Source organism: Acanthopagrus latus, chromosome 8 (genome assembly GCF_904848185.1).
Source record: "Acanthopagrus latus isolate v.2019 chromosome 8, fAcaLat1.1, whole genome shotgun sequence".
Lineage (NCBI taxonomy): Eukaryota > Metazoa > Chordata > Actinopteri > Spariformes > Sparidae > Acanthopagrus > Acanthopagrus latus.
Window position 1 is genome coordinate 22,134,008 of NC_051046.1, and position 17,272 is coordinate 22,151,279.

Sequence of the window (17,272 nt, forward strand, 5' to 3'; positions counted from 1 at the left end):
AGACAGACAGACAGACAGACAGAGAGAGAGAGACAGACAGAGACAGACAGGTAGAAAGAGAGACAAACAGATAGATAAAGAGAAACAGAGACAGACAGAGAGAAAGACAGAGACAGACAGATAGAGAGAGAGAGAGAGATAGAGAGAGAGGCAGACAGACAGATACAGAGATATATATAGAGAGAGACAGACAGACAGATAGAGAGAGAGACAAACAGATAGAGAGAGAGAGAGACAGACAGATAGAGAGAGAGAGAGACAGACAGACAGACAGATAGAAAGAGAGAGAGAGAAAGAGACAGACAGGTAGAGAGAGACAGAGACAGACAGATAGAGAGAGATAGACAGACAGACAGAGAGAGAGAGAGACAGACAGACAGACAGGTAGAAAGAGAGAGAGAGACAGACAGACAGACAGACAGGTAGAAAGAGAGAGAGAGACAGACAGACAGACAGGTAGAAAGATAGAGAGAGAGAGAGAGAGAGAGAGAGAGAGACAGAAAGACACAGACAGATAGAGAGAGAGAGACAGACTGTCTGTGCTGGCCCAGCTGATCTCGGCTGCCACGGTGATCGTTGCCGACCACCCCCGGTAACGGACTGGTGCAGCTAATTTCTCAGCCCTTTCAGCCTCACATGCAGGACGTCAAACCGGTGCCATATCTTCAAAACCGTATATGATAGCAGCAAAATTTTTTCACGGTCAAGCCAGAAATGCCTTAAAGAGCACGCTCACCAAGTTTCATGGTCCTGGTGTCAGAAATGTGGAAATGCCAGCGAGTTGAAAAAGGGTGCAGTTTCGAAAATCCTCTTCCCGATTAACATTGGAGTAAATGGAGCCAGTGAGAGCTCCTCTGGTCGGTCAGAGGCAGATGATTCAAAAACCGTAAATCCGACCGAAAAAGTGGACACATTGTGAGCGAGAAGACAAGTGTGGCTACAACTCTGGAAAATATCACTGTTTTTGAGCGTAATTTGTGGCCGGGATCGTCACGGAAAGAGAAAATTTCTGAGGTTTTTTTTGAGCCTCTCTCACTCTGTCAGTTGGTCTCCTGCACTCTGCTGCGCGAACATTCCGCCATACACACTCATTGAAAACCCTGAATTTTCCCGAAATCACTCATCGTCGTTAAAGGGTCAGAGTTCAAAAACTATACATCGTAGGAAAAAAGTTCAAATACAACTTAAATAGACAAGACCTGTGCCTACGTTTTAAAGTTAGAATGGTGTTTCTAGGCGAATGTGTACCCGAGCAGGATATGTTTGAAAAACGTTGCAAATTTGCGACATTTTTGACCTCGTCCCATTCATTCCTTATGGGAAATTTTTCGCAGTTTTTCGCGTCTTACGACGCGAAAAATTCGTATTTCAAAAATCTGAATGATAGCATACCGAGTCAGATCGAGACGCACGTTTTGGTATATTTTTGTGTGGGTGCGACAAACGGTGCGGGACTAGTTAAGTGCCAAAAACGAGCGGGAGGATGAAAAATATTACTAGACAATTCCCCGCCGGGGAATCGCGAGAGTGGGCTGTGCGCTTTGCCCCGTGACGAAAAAGCAAACATGGTATCAGCAAAATTTCTCCATCATCAAGCGGGAATGGCCTTAATTAACACAGTCACCAAGTTTCGTGGTCCCACTTTGAGAAATGTGGCAACAGGAGCGAGTTAGAGAAGGGTGCAGTTTTGCAAATCCTCTTCCCGATTTACAATGGAGTTAATGGGACAGTTGAGACCTACTCTTGTTGGTTAGGGGCCGATAATTCTAAAACCGTGAATCCCACCGAGAAAATAGACACATTGGGAGAAAGAAGACAAGTTTGGCTACAACTCTGGAAAATTTCACTGTTTTTGAGTGAAATTTGTGGCTGGGAGCGTCATCTAAAGAGAAAATTTCCCTTACCATCTTTCAAGGGCCAGCATTCAAAAACTACACAGTATAAGAAAAAAGTTGAAGACACCTCTAATAAACAGGATTTGTGCCGAAATTTTAAAGTTTGAATGGTGTTTCTAGGTGAATGTATGCCAGAGCAGGGGATGTTTGAAAAACGTTGCAGATTTGCGACTTTTTTACAACGTCCCATTCATTCCTTATGGGAAATGTTTGGCAGTTTTTCGCGTTTTACGTCGCGAAAAATTGATATTCTTAAAAACTGAATGATAGCATACCGAGTCAGATCGAACCGCACGTTTTGACATATTGTTTGTTTGTGTGCGCTCAACGGTGTGGGACGAGTTAGCGACAGAAAAAAGAGCTCTCATTGTAAAGTGGATTGCAAAATAAACACTAGACAATTCCCCGCCGGGGAATCGCGAGAGTGGGCTGTGCGCTTTGCCCCGGGTCGAAAAAACTATGAAAGCTACCAAAAAAGTTGAATCCCACATTGATAATTTGGACTTGTATCTACATTTTAAACTTCGAATGGTGTGTCCAGGTTAAAGTATGCCAGAGATGTCGATGTCTGAAAAACAAAGTTTCATTTTTTTTCACTCAGCCCCATTCACTGTCAATGGGAAATCAGGATTGTCAAAGGTATGATACTACAATGCAATGCTACAACGTGTTCATTTCACCACCTACCATTCATTCTCAGCGTCTTCATCTTTTCATTGTTAAAAACTAAAACTAAACTTGCAAATAATAATTCAACAGGCATACACCGACATCTTGTAACAGAGATGACATTTATTTCTCTCCAAAAAACAAGCACAGGAGGCCTTCTTCCTGGAGGTCTTCATCCTGAGTCTGAGAGTTGTTGTCTCTTCAGTGGAGAGTGAGACACGAATTAGTTCAAAATCATCGTGTGAACATTTGAAGAGAAAACAGTATTACTTCCCTTATTTTTGCTGCAGTCCTCTGGAGGTCTTCTTCCTGGATCACTTTTGTTAGATTTAAAGGACATTAATTAGTTACAGGTTCGAAAGACTGATGTAAACATTTTAAGTGAAAGTTGAGAATTAAAGGAAACATTACTTCCCTTATTGTTGCTGCAGTCCTCTGGAGGTCTTCTTCCTGTAGTCTGTATACATTTTGCCAGATTGAAAAGACATAAATTAGTTACAGGTTCAAAAGACTGATGGAAACATTTGAAGTGAAAGTTGAGAATTAAAGGAAACATTACTTCCCTTATTGTTGCTGCAGTCCTCTGGAGGTCTTCTTCCTGTAGTCTGTATACATTTTGCCAGACTGAAAAGACAAATTAGTTACAGGTTCGAAAGACTGATGTAAACATTTGAAGTGAAAGTTGAGAATTAAAGGAAACATTACTTCCCTTATTGTTGCTGCAGTCCTCTGGAGGTCTTCTTCTTGCAGTCTGTATACATTTAGCCAGATTTAAAAGGCATACATTAGTTACAGGTTCAGAAGACTGATGGAAACATTTGAAGTGAAAGTTGAGAATTAAAGGAAACATTACTTCCCTTATTGTTGCTGCAGTCCTCTGGAGGTCTTCTTCTTGTAGTCTGTATAAATTTTACCAGATTTAAAAGGCATAAATTAGTTACAGGTTCAAAAGACTGATGGAAACATTTGAAGTGAAAGTTGAGAATTAAAGGAAACATTACTTCCCTTATTGTTGCTGCAGTCCTCTGGAGGTCTTCTTCTTGTAGTCTATAAATTTTGCCAGATTTAAAAGACATAAATTAGTTACAGGTTCAAAAGACTGATGTAAACATTTTAAGTGAAAGCTGAGAATTTAATGAAATATTACTTCCCTTATTTTCTTCTGGGTTGTTGTCTTTGCTGGAGAGAGGGTCCTTCTCACTGGATCATCCTAGAAAGACAATGACATCATCGAGTTAAATCACTCAATGCAAGTCAATCACTTAAAAAACAAAAAACAAAAAGAGACATACTTACTTTGTTATGCACCTGGTTTGACATGCAGCTTGGTCTGCATCTCTCTGACACTCCTACACTACATTAGCTAAGATTAGCGTAGCTAATGTGATGACAACAACCCAGCAGAAAAAAACAAAAAAACAAAAAAAAAACACAATAAAAAAAAAACAATTACATTACATGAATAATAAAAAAAAAAAAACACGATTCATTAAACATACATCCTTAAATTACATAATTACATGATCAATTATGTAAGCTTAGCTTAGCCAATGTAATTCTTACATGAGCTTAGCTATTACATTGCAGCTTACATCATATCTTACACATGCCATTCTCATCTAAATAGATGAGAACATCATGAGTTAAGATTTTACAATGTCAATAAATACATGATAAATATATTAAAAAAATGTTTAAAGGCATTTACAAAATTATTAACTACAAAACATTTAACACACTGGCCCGGTCGCTCTCATCATCTCAAGAGATAATAAGAACATGAAAAAAGTTGCTGACCCCATCTAAAATAAACAAATACATACATACACATTTACATTATACAATTAAACTATTTCCAGCCAAGACATGCCACTGCAACCACATACATATGAAAAACAATTACATAAGACTAAAACACACTAAAAGACTAAACAAGACCAAATAGTGAAATAAATGACATCAATCACTAGTGAGCAAATCTCCGAGTGCAAATGAAGCAAGCCCCCTGGTACCTGCCTAACTCCAAACTAAACCTAACTATCTTCTGAGACGTGCTGGGCTCGAGGCTTCTTTAAAGCAAAACTTCAGTAAACCTCAGCCAAATGACCAAGGCCCTGAAATGCTCGCCCCCACCAGAGAAACATGTCTCCACCCAGGATTGCCTCGAAAATAAAAAAGGCAAAATAACAAATAGTACACCGATGGAAGGACAGATTGCTCTGCCCAGCTGGCACACTCCCTAACTAACCAGGGAGATCAACCACAAACTGAAATCAGAAACACTCGGCTGCTATACTCACCTGGAGAGGACCACAGCTCCTGGTACACTGTAAAAACGTGGCACAACAGGTCTTGGACATAACAGCTGGAGATAAGTCATTACTCAGTCAAAATACAATAAACTGGACTGTGGTAACTGTAATATGTTTGGAGAACACCTGATTGAAGACATTTATCAGGATGTGAAATGTAAATGTGATCAATCAGTGTGTTCTTTTCGGTTGTCGAATTTGCTACTAATTGAGTGTAACCTCTGGACTGAAACAAATCTTTGATACTTTTTTTTCCCTTGGAAAGGTGGTCCTCATTAAAATCGCCACAAACAATGATGGGCTGGTGATTTAACATGTCCAATGAGTCCAAGAGGTTTTTCAAGTTTTGGAGAAAGATTCCCAGTTGAAAACTTGGCGGTTTGTACACAGTCGCTATTAGCACTTTGACTGGAGCCTCAATTTTAAGGACAACAAACTCCAAATCAGTGACCTGTTGCATGTACCTGCGAGGCTCTGCTTGCACAGTGTCTCTACAGTACATCGCAACTCCACCTCCCTCTTTTTTGGCCATGTTCACACAGCTGTTGTAAGACAGCTGTCTGCTACGTGTGAACATGGTGTACCCCTCCAATTGAAAAATTTCAGCTACAGAGGACCCTGACAAATGTGTCTCTGTAAGGCAAAGCACATCTGCTTGTTGGAGCTCGTGATGTGCTTTCAGGTCCACCATGTGACATGGCAGACCCTGCGTGTTGTGGTGGACAATTGTCAAAACCTTTGGCATTTGTTGTATAGATTTCAAAAACGTTAACAATGGTCTACAGCTCTGGAAAGATGCATGAGGCATACTTTCCAGGGCTGTCTTGATCTTGGGGTCAGCATAAATTTTTTTCTCATCAAAGTCAAGGATGGTGAGACCTTGAAGCGAGGTTGTGCGGCTGAGCGCAACGTACGCCATACCAGGTTCAAAAACACGCTTCAGACACACAACCGCCGACGGCATGGTCATTCCTTGAACTTTGTGGGCCGTGCAAGCAAAAGCTAATTTCATGGGGAACTGCCGGCGAACAACCCCTTTCTTGTTACTTAGGTTCTCCTCAGATCTTTCGATGTACACGGAGTCATCTGAGGGACCCAAGATTTTTTTGCGGTATCTCTGTCCTGCTGTAGGATTGTCCAGCAGGAGTCCAATCATCTTCACGCCTTCCGGTTCTCTAATTACAATGTTAGAAATGGTTCCAAATGTACCGTTAACAAGGCCGTCTTCCACATCTAAATTTCGGATCAACATAACGCGTACTCCTTGAGCAGCCATTATGTTGTCGGGCAAATCTCGCTTGTGTCCTTTAATTTCCCCAGACACAAACGTCATGCAGCCAGTTCTGGGGTCTTTACGAAAATCACGAGCTGCAACGGCAATCGCATCCTTGTATGAAGCAGTTACGATGTCGGCGTTGTGACGGTCTACTTCTTTGTTTGTGGCGTAGATGTGTAGACTCAGCGCTGGGCAATGCTGATTATCAGCCACTGCCTGTGTAAGCAAGAGCCTGTCTTCATCTAACAAAGAATCTTCCTTTTGCTTCACCCTGAGACGGTTCAAGAGTTCAGCAAAAGCTCGATCTTCTTTCTGTCGCATGATCTCTGTCAGGGTGACCATTTTGAAGTTATCCTTCCAGAGATCAAACTCAGTCTCCTCGTACACACACAGTGGCTTGGCTTTACCAAGGGGCGGCAGCTGATAAAAGTCACCTACAGCAAGGACAGACATGCCTCCAAATGGCTTCCGATTACCCCTGATCTGCTGAAATCGCCAATGCACGTAGGCAAATAGCTCTTTAGAGACCATGGATACCTCATCGATGATGAGAATCTCAGCGTTCGCCAGTGTTGCTCTGACTTCGTCGAGTGCATTCCCAAGACCTTGATAAGGTGGCTTCAAGGACCTTGGTAATTTGAGAATGGAGTGCAACGTGTTGCCTGATATGTTAAATGCTGCTGTACCTGTGAACGCGGTCAGCAGCACTGCGGGTTGGGACATGTCTGCGTGGTCCCGAAATCTCGGGAGCTCGCGCAGAATTCTCGTTGCCTCGTGGTGAATGCACTTAATCACATGCGATTTGCCACATCCAGCCCCTCCCGACAGGAAGTAATAAAATGGTTCTGGATTGTGGCCCCAGACTAGTTCAAAGCACCACTGTCGAACAGTGTAGAAAACGGAAGCCTGAGTTTCGTTCAGACTTTGGTACATTTTCCTAACAAAGTCTGGACTCAACTCTGGAGCATCTATTCTAGGCATAGAGCTCCCCTTATCCTTCTTAGTGCCGAATTCTGGGACATCTTCACCGTTTTGCTCCTGATCGCGAGGTTCACATTCAGCCAGGCACTCCAGCCGGTCAACTTCAACTTCGGGCGCGAAAGAGTTCCAAGCATTCACGAGAGGACCGCACACCTGAAGCTGTTGAAACGCAGCTTCCATGTTTTTTCCTTGGCCCTCATAACGTTTTTTGTTGTGCCTCACTATTTCCTCTACTCTCATACCCCACTTGTCGCTACACTTATAAAACTCTTCATAAGTGGGGTACGCTTCATCTCTCAGATCGGCGTCGGATCGATGTGGGAGATAAAGTTTCAGCAATCTTCTATAAAACTTCTCTGGAGTTTTTTCCTCAGAGAAGCGAGTAAATCTAATGATTGCTGGTTTTCCTACGGTTCTCTTTAGAATAAATCCTTCATCGTTCAACAATGGAAGGGCATTCGGGCTTTCCGTTTGCCGGCCGTAGACTACCCTGTAGTCTGACGCGAACTCGGCCAGGCACATACGTTCAAACTCTCGAGTGAGAGGTCTGTTGACGTATTTTTCAGGCAACCCCGACATCCATACATCCACTGATCCGGGTTCCATTCTTTCCAGTCTACTCATAGGGTGACTCATTTTCAGACCTTCCTCGTCAGTCTGAATAAACACCACGGATCGGGAGCACTTCTTGAGGCGTAAGCTGCAGGTACGGGCTACAGCCTCTTGAGCGCTGACCTCTCTGTGTTTAGAGTAGGCCTGCATAATTTGTTTCATTTCGTCGCGCTTGTTAACATCAGATGTCTTTACATCCTTGATGACGTTCTTAAGGAATTCCGTCATCTCGTGCTCCGGTTTCGCTACATATGACATCATGTACATGATGCAGCTGTAATCGTCTATGATGTACTGGATGTCCATGTTTGCGTTCCACGCTCTAAGCAAATCAGGATTGTAGGCATTAACCCAACAATCATTTGGATGGCGCCTCAGCATCACAACATGGGTGTTTGCCAGGCGCTGCGCGGCGGCAAAGTATTGCTCGTAAGTTAAGCTGCACTGGCAAAGCAAGTCTGTCAAACTGCTGAACGAAGCGCCTGGATCCATAAGCAGATCTCTAACTGGTTGGAGCGTTTGTTTAGCCAATTTTTGCATTTCTGCGAGGGTCCTTTTCTGCTCCTCTATTTGCGCTTCAAAGTCTGCATCATCTTGATCCTCTTTTTGGTAGCAATTAATAGTGGGGGGCCTGGTGATGAATGTTTTATCCATCGGTAGTTTTGGAAAGCCGAACCTGCAGGCTACATTTCCCTTCTTACAGGACTTTGAATGTTTCCTGCTGTGCACCTGAACCTCTGACACTATTTTGTGGAGTTCCGGATCTGTGTCAGGGTCGGGCATTTTGCAACTAATGTACCTATCTATAAATTCCATGACGTGACTATCGGGGTCCTCTTCAAATTTAGGTGAATCTTTTATCCAAATGAGCATGTGGATGTGCGGGCTTCCCCTGGCTTGGAACTCAACGCGATAAAAATAATCTTCCACTTCACCAATCGGCTGTGAAGGGGAGAGGATGAGATTCGTCATGAGAGCCTCTACTCTCTTTTCAAACATGCGCATTACTGTGATGGGGTTACTTCTCAGAATGTCACATTTTGATTTCCAATCCAAATCTGAAAACAGCCCCTGTTCACCTTGCTGAGCTTTGATGGCCTCTATGAACTCAGGCCATCTCATCTCAGCAGCGGAAAATGTGGCAAAAAATGTTGGTTTTCCAATTTGACGAACCATGGCGTGCACATCTTTAAGAGTTTTATTTCAATAGGCTGGAGTGCCTCTAAGAGGCTGCATGAACCTGGTTGCATCTTGGCTCATAATGAGCCGTTCTACCTCATCCTTGTCCTGGAGCATGACATTATTAATCCTTCAGCCGTCTTTGGTTTTTGACTTTCCTTTGCGCATTTGTATAGACATACTATTTGTCACGAGGTGAGTCTCTGTAACAAACTGAGCAAAGAAAAGATAACTCTGGTCACTTGCAAAACGCGTATCTGCAGCAAAGAGCCTAGAATTAAAGTAGAGGCTCGGGGACAGGGAGACGGTTCTAGCTTCATCTAATGTGTTCTCTCCTGTCGGAAATTGTACAGGAAAAGCCATGGCCTCTAACTTTGGTATGGTGAAAAAACCAACCGGTTTGTTGCCTTGTGCGGGTGCAACACTAAATACTCCATCGCCATATGAAAGGATTTCCTGTGCAATGTCGGGGGGCTGCATGCAAGTGTCCAGGGAGAGGCCTGGTCTAAGCTCCTCCTGTTCTTCCTCATCTGCCTCTAACTGTCCCGGCTCGTTTTGGCTTTTAAAAATTTCCTCTAAATCGACATCCCGATCTTCTTCTGGGATGCTGGGCTCCTCTTCATGTCTGGGCTCCTCTTTCTGTCTGGGTTCCTCTTCTTCGATGGGCTCCTCTTCTTCGAGCAGACAGTCAAAAGTTGCAGTCTCATTGATAAACACATCTTTATATTCTGAATGTGTCTCTTTTAATTTCGCAAGGCCAGCTAGCACATTCTTCATATTAACGTTGTAAAAGTGCTGGTAACCTTTGTATTTGATGTGCCTTTTCAATTTCACTTGAAGCAGCTGCACTTCTGCTCTGGGCCTTGGGAGACTGTTGACGGTCGCTTCCACCTCTGATGGAACGCACACAACAGCTCCGTGGACTGCTCTCTGTTGGCCTTTTGGCAGAGCAACAATTTTTGCAAATGGCAAGATTTTTGCAATCAGCTGCCTTTCAAGCACATTAAATGCAGCCAATTCTGGGGGGATGGGCGCCAACTCCAAATTGTTTACGACTGCCATGGGTGGTATGCATCCTCTGCTAAGGTGGCTGTCGCAGGTGTAGCATATCCACTCATGCAGTCTTTCTTGTGGCACAGAGCAAGGGGTAGAGCAGTCACTGTCACAAAAGTGAACATAGTTTCCTGTCAAGCATGCTGCTGCGACTTTTGCGTGTTTACAATATTTTTGTCTTTTGCATTCTTTGACCTGATTAGGAAACATGGTTCTGTTACAAACAGTACAAATGTATGTGGGTCCATGTCTAATGGACTCACGAAAGGCAGCTATGGCTGCTTCCATCACCGGATCAATAAGGGGCTGGGGGCGGTGGGGCACAATTTGTCTGTATTTTCTCCTGATTCGAAGAGCTCTCTGCATCTTGTAAAATATGCTAAAGGCAGCATTTGTGGCCAATTTGGTTCCTCTCTGCTGGTTACAACGTTGATTAAAACGACGTCTAAATTCTGGATCACTGTGATATCTAAGATTGAAATCTTGCTTTTTCTTTTGGCTATAGCTTTGATCCGTGTTATACCTCTGAGACATGCCAAATTTTTGTCTGCTCCGAAACGCTGCATCTGACTGGTATCTATCTGTAATGTGTTTCTTTTGTCTGGTGCGGAACGTGGCATCTTCCTTGTATCTATCTGTAATGTGTTTCTTTTGTCTGGTGCGGAACGTGGCATCTTCCTTGTATCTATCTGTAATGTGTTTCTTTTGTCTGGTGCGGAACGTGGCATCTTCCTTGTATCTCTTTGTAATGTAAGTCTTCCGTTGTTGCCTGAAAGTAGCATCTTCCCTGTATCTTCGGATGACTTCTTCTTTCTTCTTATCTTGAACATTGTCATAGTAACGTTTGAAGGACAGTAATCGCTGTTTCTGATGGAGATTGTCTTGGGCATATCTTCTCCTTTGTGCTTGGAGCTTTTTTCTCCGAAATTCTGGACAGCTGCTGTATTTTTTCCTTTCATATTGGGTGTTTTTCCTTTTTTCTTCTTCACCAGAGAGTAATGCGCTTTGGTTTTTGCTGGCTTTCCGCATCGCTCTTCGTCGCTGTTGCTTTGGCAATTTTGTGAAATGTTCTTTTGCTGGTGGTGCGGGAGCCGTCTTATGGACACGCTCTGCTGCTGGTGGTGCGGGAGCCGTCTTATGGACACGCTCTGCTGCTGGTGGTGCGGGAGCCGTCTTACGGACACGCTCTGCTGCTGGTGGTGCGGGAGCCGTCTTACGGACACGCTCTGCTGCTGGTGGTGCGGGAGCCGTCTTACGGACACGCTCTGCTGCTGGTGGTGCGGGAGCCGTCTTACGGACACGCTCTGCTGCTGGTGGTGCGGGAGCCGTCTTACGGACACGCTCTGCTGCTGGTGGTGCGGGAGCCGTCTTACGGACACGCTCTGCTGCTGGTGGTGCGGGAGCCGTCTTACGGACACGCTCTGCTGCTGGTGGGAGAGCTGTTCTGGATACACTGTGTGCCAGAGATGCCTGAGGGCATTCTCTAGAACCAATGGCTTCAAATGACACCGGAACAAACTCATAACTGGCAGAAGGTCCACGATTTGCAAAGAGTTTGTGCAGGTGGTCAGCCAAGTCACTGATTTCCGAGAAGGTCTTCATAATTGCAGTTCCATGGGGGTGAGGTAAGCCCATCACATTTCGTGAGTGTGAATCAAACACACCATACCTGCCTGATTGGTCACGGAAAACTGCAATACACTCTGGACTTACTATGATTAAAGCCAGATTAACTTCACCTGACAGACACTCTAACTGTGTGGCAAGGGGCAGATACCAAGCCTGGCTTCCACTGGCTTTCATAAGTCCACACCTGATTTCAGGCATGTGGACGTTGCACACATCTGTGTCAGTCAGGACTTGTTTGGGCAGTTCTTCCACAGCGAGATGGTCACTGCGGAATCTTTTTTCCCGGATAAGCTGTTGTTTTACACCTACATAAAGTGAATCTCCCTTTGCCAGCACTCTATCGAGGGCAGCAGTGTTGAACCGACAGCCCTCGTTCTGATAAGCCAAAAAAGTCAGGGACATGCAGGTACACTGGTGGTTCCTGGAGAACTTCCTGTACCTCATGTCACTCTGACTATGACTAGCCCTAATACTAGCACTAACTGGCACCTGAAATATAAGATAAATTATAATCATTATCATAAAGGACTACTTATTAGCATAACCGTAAGCATAGTAAGGCTGACAATCTTACACATTACTTGACTTGAACACATTAACACAGATTATTCCATTTTTCAAATTTAAATGTTTTGAGACCATCATCAACCTTTGTCATCTTGACCAAAGTCTGAAGGAGGCTTTAAAGGACCTTTAAATCTCACACATCCCCAGTACTTGTGTCACACCTTTTACACATGAAAACATTAATATTTAAATTTATATTACAATGGCAGTGTATTAAAACATATCACTTACACTTTCATCACTTACATCACCACACTTTCCCTTCAACAAACACTTGTTCACGCCCACAATAAACCTGAATGTAAATGTCTTTACCTCTTTGGAAGGGGAATGAGAGGTGGAGAGTCCATCATCGATGATCCAGGGCCAGCAGGTCGATGAAGGTGTCCAGGTCGTCTGTGATAAGTCATAACACCAGTTAATATTTGGACATGAGGCAACACAATGCAGCAAGTTGATACAAGTTTTCCAAATGTATTTAAATTACTCACTGACATTTGTGAACTGCAGAGAAAGATATGGGTATCAGAGATGTTAAATGAACCAGTTTAATGTAGTTACAGCTGATTTTACAATAAGCATTCTGTGTGTGTCAGTTGTGGAGGTAATACCTTAGCTGGGCGAGGAGAGTGATAGGCTGCAGCTTTAATGGTCTGGGACAGTCCAGCCGGTGAAGGGGTCTTCAGCCTGGCCATCTGAAAACAAATATCAACAATTCAGTAAAATGAAGACTTTGATGACATTATGAACTTTATTCAATAGAAATAATCTTTACCTTTGCAACCGGTGAACAGCAGGGGGTCGCCGGATCACCCAAACCACAGGACAACCTGACTGGAGGGGATCCAACCAGCTGCTGACACATGAGAACAAATATGTTAAACTTCACGCGTCTCAGTGAACACACTCTGTATTCTGAGTGAGATTGTGTCTTGTGTCAAAGAGTAACATACGTTGGTCACTGAAGTATGGGTGCGGGGGGGTGTTCCATTCGTGGTCCTGGACCGAGGAACCGGGCTGGAGGGGCCGTCGTCCTCCAGTCTCCGTGACAGCCTGGCTGGAGGGGATCCAACCTGCTGTTGACAGATGAGAACAAATATGTTAAATTCAGACAGAGTGGACAATGTAGTTATGTCTCCATGAAGACACCGTTTCAACTGTAAACACTGACTATGTGCGTCAGTTGTGTAACATACATTGTTCACAGGAGACTGGTGGCGGGGGGGGCGTCTCTCCGTGGTCCTATGACGCCTGGCTGCCACTGGGGAGGCCACCTGCACCGTCAAATAAAACATAGAACCAGTAACTGTAGGGAACAAGGAGAAACTTTATAATACAGCTGAGAAGCGATGTCTCACAATTTACCTTCTTGCGCGCTGGAGGAGATGGGACGTCCACCACGTCAGACAGCTGAGAAGGAGACACTTCCTCCATAGCACAAAGGGTCGTGCTACTGAACCATCGTGGGTTCAGTGGAAGGAAGGACTCCTTCTCCTGTGGAAGACAAAACACCACAAAGATAAATGAATATTTGTTGGGTCAAATACACAAAGTTTAAATACTAACCAGTTAAAAAAAAAAAAGAAAAAAAAAAAAAAAAAAGGAAAATAACTCACCTGCTGCTGAGCCACGCTGGCCGGACCAGGAACCTGCGGCTGGGAAAGCACATCACATATTTGATTAAATAGGTGCTTTTTAGTTATGACTGTGAACCCGTGAACCAAAATGTACACAAACACATGTAAAGACACATAATATAATAAATAAAAAAGAAAAACCCTACTAACCTTGCAGCTCTGACCAACGACCTTCCACTGGAAGGGGTCAGGAGACAGAGGAGCACGTACCTCTCCCTTCACAACCAGCTTAGGAGAAACCTTCCTAAGCGGCTGTGAAGGAGTAGGAGACACCGGGGGAGGTGGTGGTGGTGTCTCGAGGAACTGCTCGGTGGAGGCCCACAGCAGCTGGGTGAGGATCCCCATCCCCTCACGGTCGCTCAGGTGAACCTGCAGACATGACAATACAAATCCATTTACAGACAGTTTAACTTCAAAAGGTAGCTCATGTCGACTGTTTCATATCGACACACAAGAAATTATAGCAAATTTCCTATCACACAGATACTCTACTTACGCCGTCTCTGCTCCACAGATCCAAGCGCGTACGGGGGAAGTACTCCTCCGCAGAGAAGTACCTCAAACCTAAAAACATAAAAAAAGTCATTACAATATTCACACATGTATGAATAAGTTCATCACAGACATTTTTAAGCACATTTCTTTTACTTGTTTTAATTGACAAGATATTTTTTGTTACCTACCCATACGAGCTGTCACGCGATGGTACGCATGGCGAAGGGCCCTCTGGTGCTCCTCATCCTCGTTCAGGCGGGGAGGGAAGTCCACCACAAAGACCTGTAGGAAACAAAATTTTAGAAAACACCAACTGACAGTTTCATTCAAAATCACACACACCATATTTAGTACACATTTTTGAAAGCTCATACAATTAATCTTATTAAAGTAGTCAATGTACTACTAGTGTTGTTTAACTACTAAGAATACAGGACAAGCGAGACATGAAATAAATGCTTACCTCCAGCCAGCGGCTCCTCACAGCAGTGAGGAATCGGGCGTAGTCAAAATTTTAGAAAACACCAACTGACAGTTTCATTCAAAATCACACACACACCATATTTAGTACACATTTTTGAAAGCTCATACAATTAATCTTATTAAAAGTAGTCAATGTACTACTAGTGTTGTTTAACTACTAAGAATACAGGACAAGCAAGACATGAAATAAAAGCCTACCTTCGACCAGCGGCTCCTCACAGCGGTGAGGAATCGTGCGTAGTCGACGGCTGCCTCGTCGACGGTCCTGCTCGCGGTCAGGTTGTTGCTAGGAGCAAGAACACAAACAGCATCAGGGTCTTGAGGAACCTTAGCATGTAGGACCTCAGTGCGCAGCTGAGCAGCATGGGCCCCAGGGGTCGACATGATACCAAAAGAAAACTTTCCTTCTGGCATCTTGGCGAACCGGTCCACGATGGCCCGGAGATGGGAGTCCCCGACAATCAGAACAAACTGCAACAAAAAAGAAAATTTCATTAGCATGAAAATCATTAATCCCTCTCAAGATCAATTACTTCCTTCATAACTGGACAATAATAGCACCTGCTTGCCGGGAGACTCCGGTGGGATGACCAACTCCGTCCAGTGAGCTTCGAAGTTGGCCACGTCTTCACCGATGGCGGTAACCGGTACCACGGCCTGTTTGGTAAAGTACAAAACAGATAAAAGGTTAAACTGACGAAGGAAAGGCTACTAGGAAATATCAACAATCACTTGTTTATACCAGTAAAAAAAGTACAGGAAAACCTGTTTAAAAAGTTCAATATTGATGATGAATTAATTTATTGATCATTTAGGGATAAAACAAGTAGATACTTACGTGCACGAACTTGCACATCCTCCGGGCTCCAGAAAGGCTTGGCTGGGGGTGAAGATCCAACTGCCTGATGACAGATTAAAGACAAAGAAAAAAAAAAAATAACGATAATCATAACAACAAGCATAAGATAAAGACATACAAGTTAAAACAAAATATAATAAAACGTGTCTCATTGTGTGTGTGTGTGAGGTAGGAACATACGTTGCCGACTGGAGCTCGGGAGCAGGGGGGGTGGGTCTCCCTGGTCCTCTTGGTCCTTGACCCTCTGGAAGGCTCCTCTCCAGCCGGGGGGGACACCGTCTGAAGAAACATAAACATCAAAAGACATGGCAGACATTCAGAACTCAGCAGTCAAGGAGAAAGCAATAGATGTAACATTTCTAGCCATTTTCATGCAGACAGTTGTCACTGCAACACAGAGGCTTATCTACTGTGTAAGTACCTCCGGGGGGGTGGGGGAAGACCTCAGCTCTTCCAGGTTGAGCTTCCTCCAGCGCTGCTTCAACACCACAGACCGCCTCGACTTCCTTGGCATCCTGCTGACAGAAGTTCAAGACAAAAGAAACAACAAGAGAAATACTTGTCAAACTGACCTAAACCTAAACCACCTAATGTAAACTAAACTAATCTAAGACAAACTAATATAATCTTATATATAGAATGAAATTTGAAAAAAAGATGAAGATGTGGTGATTGTGTGTGTAGGTGATGTGGTGATACTGCTCTGTGAAGGATGAGGGCAATGGATGAAGGATGATGGTCACTCTCAGCTGTCAGCGGTCACTCTCAGTGCAAGAACCCTTTAATCTTATCAAAGACAATAGGCAATAAAAAGATAAATGTCACTCAAATGTTACGAGTCAGTGTTAGCAACAAGTTAATATCATAACAGACACAAGTTAAACATCTGTACTTGTCATAATTTGTGTTTTTGGGCACAGTATTTTTTTTAAATAATTCTATTATAATTTATAATTACTATAAATGATAATTAAAATACTATGTCAATTTTATAGTACACAGTATCAAATCATTTATTCCTAAGAACAAAGAATTACTATGACATGATAAATGTAAACACACAAGATAACAATAACTTCATCAAATGTACAGGATTTTATCAACATCTGAATGCACATTTATTACCAAAAGCAAAAATAGTCATGTATGAAAATGCTTCCTTTTCTATTTAATCAAGGTAGATTGTAAAAGTGTATGGTACATCTAAAGTATGATATTTATCTAACTACATAGAAAGGCATTTAATCACATCTTATCACAAACAGGAGAAATGTGTTTTTCAGTAGACAGAAGGAGTATTAAATACTAGTCACAATCTACACAATTAGATATGAAATAGAGCTCTTAGCTTGTGTGAATATTCTTGTATGAAAGCAGAAAAAACAAAAACAAAAAAATCCCAAAATAATGAGTGTAATATCTCCAACTACAAATCTGACCCGTGTTAAGGATCTAGACATGACAGTACAGTTCGCACCCGGAGAGAAAAATGGCTACCGTTCGCGCCGTGAGAGAACAAAAGGCGAAGGTTCGCGCAGTTAGCATCTAGCTAATGGCTATCCTTCGCGCTGCGAGAGAACGAAGACAAGGTTCGCGCAGTTAGCATCTGGCGCGGCCTAACCTTT

General features: G+C 43.4%; 3 protein-coding genes across 10 annotated transcripts in view; 1 reads left to right on the forward strand and 2 right to left on the reverse strand.

Annotated features, from left to right (window-relative positions):
• Positions 1-17,272, forward strand: part of fgd4a (FYVE, RhoGEF and PH domain containing 4a) — an 84,425-nt gene that overhangs the window by 26,839 nt on the left and 40,314 nt on the right. The gene's annotated exons all lie outside the window — the stretch shown is intronic.
• LOC119024913 lies at positions 3,620-16,335 on the reverse strand. 8 transcript variants are annotated; one of them, XR_005076639.1, is made up of 16 exons: positions 16,069-16,335; positions 15,828-15,926; positions 15,627-15,690; positions 15,350-15,445; positions 14,987-15,259; positions 14,494-14,587; positions 14,307-14,374; positions 13,790-14,179; positions 13,539-13,667; positions 13,370-13,447; positions 13,127-13,249; positions 12,966-13,026; positions 12,785-12,868; positions 12,489-12,569; positions 3,861-3,942; positions 3,634-3,774 (listed from the first exon to the last, which is right to left on the reverse strand). XR_005076639.1 is itself a non-coding variant. In XM_037108135.1 (16 exons), exons 3-15 carry the CDS (start codon positions 15,642-15,644, stop codon positions 12,523-12,525), a joined length of 1,494 nt encoding a protein of 497 aa, XP_036964030.1. In that variant the 5' UTR covers positions 15,645-15,690; positions 15,828-15,926; positions 16,069-16,335; the 3' UTR covers positions 11,961-12,095; positions 12,489-12,522. The 8 variants fall into 8 exon arrangements, 2 of the variants coding, with proteins under 2 accessions (XP_036964029.1, XP_036964030.1); XR_005076635.1 differs by having other exon boundaries at positions 12,966-13,029; XR_005076634.1 differs by having other exon boundaries at positions 12,949-13,029.
• LOC119024912 lies at positions 8,537-11,205 on the reverse strand. The gene is made up of 2 exons (XM_037108133.1): positions 10,717-11,205; positions 8,537-10,608 (listed from the first exon to the last, which is right to left on the reverse strand). Exons 1-2 carry the CDS (start codon positions 11,004-11,006, stop codon positions 9,057-9,059), a joined length of 1,842 nt encoding a protein of 613 aa, XP_036964028.1. The 5' UTR covers positions 11,007-11,205; the 3' UTR covers positions 8,537-9,056.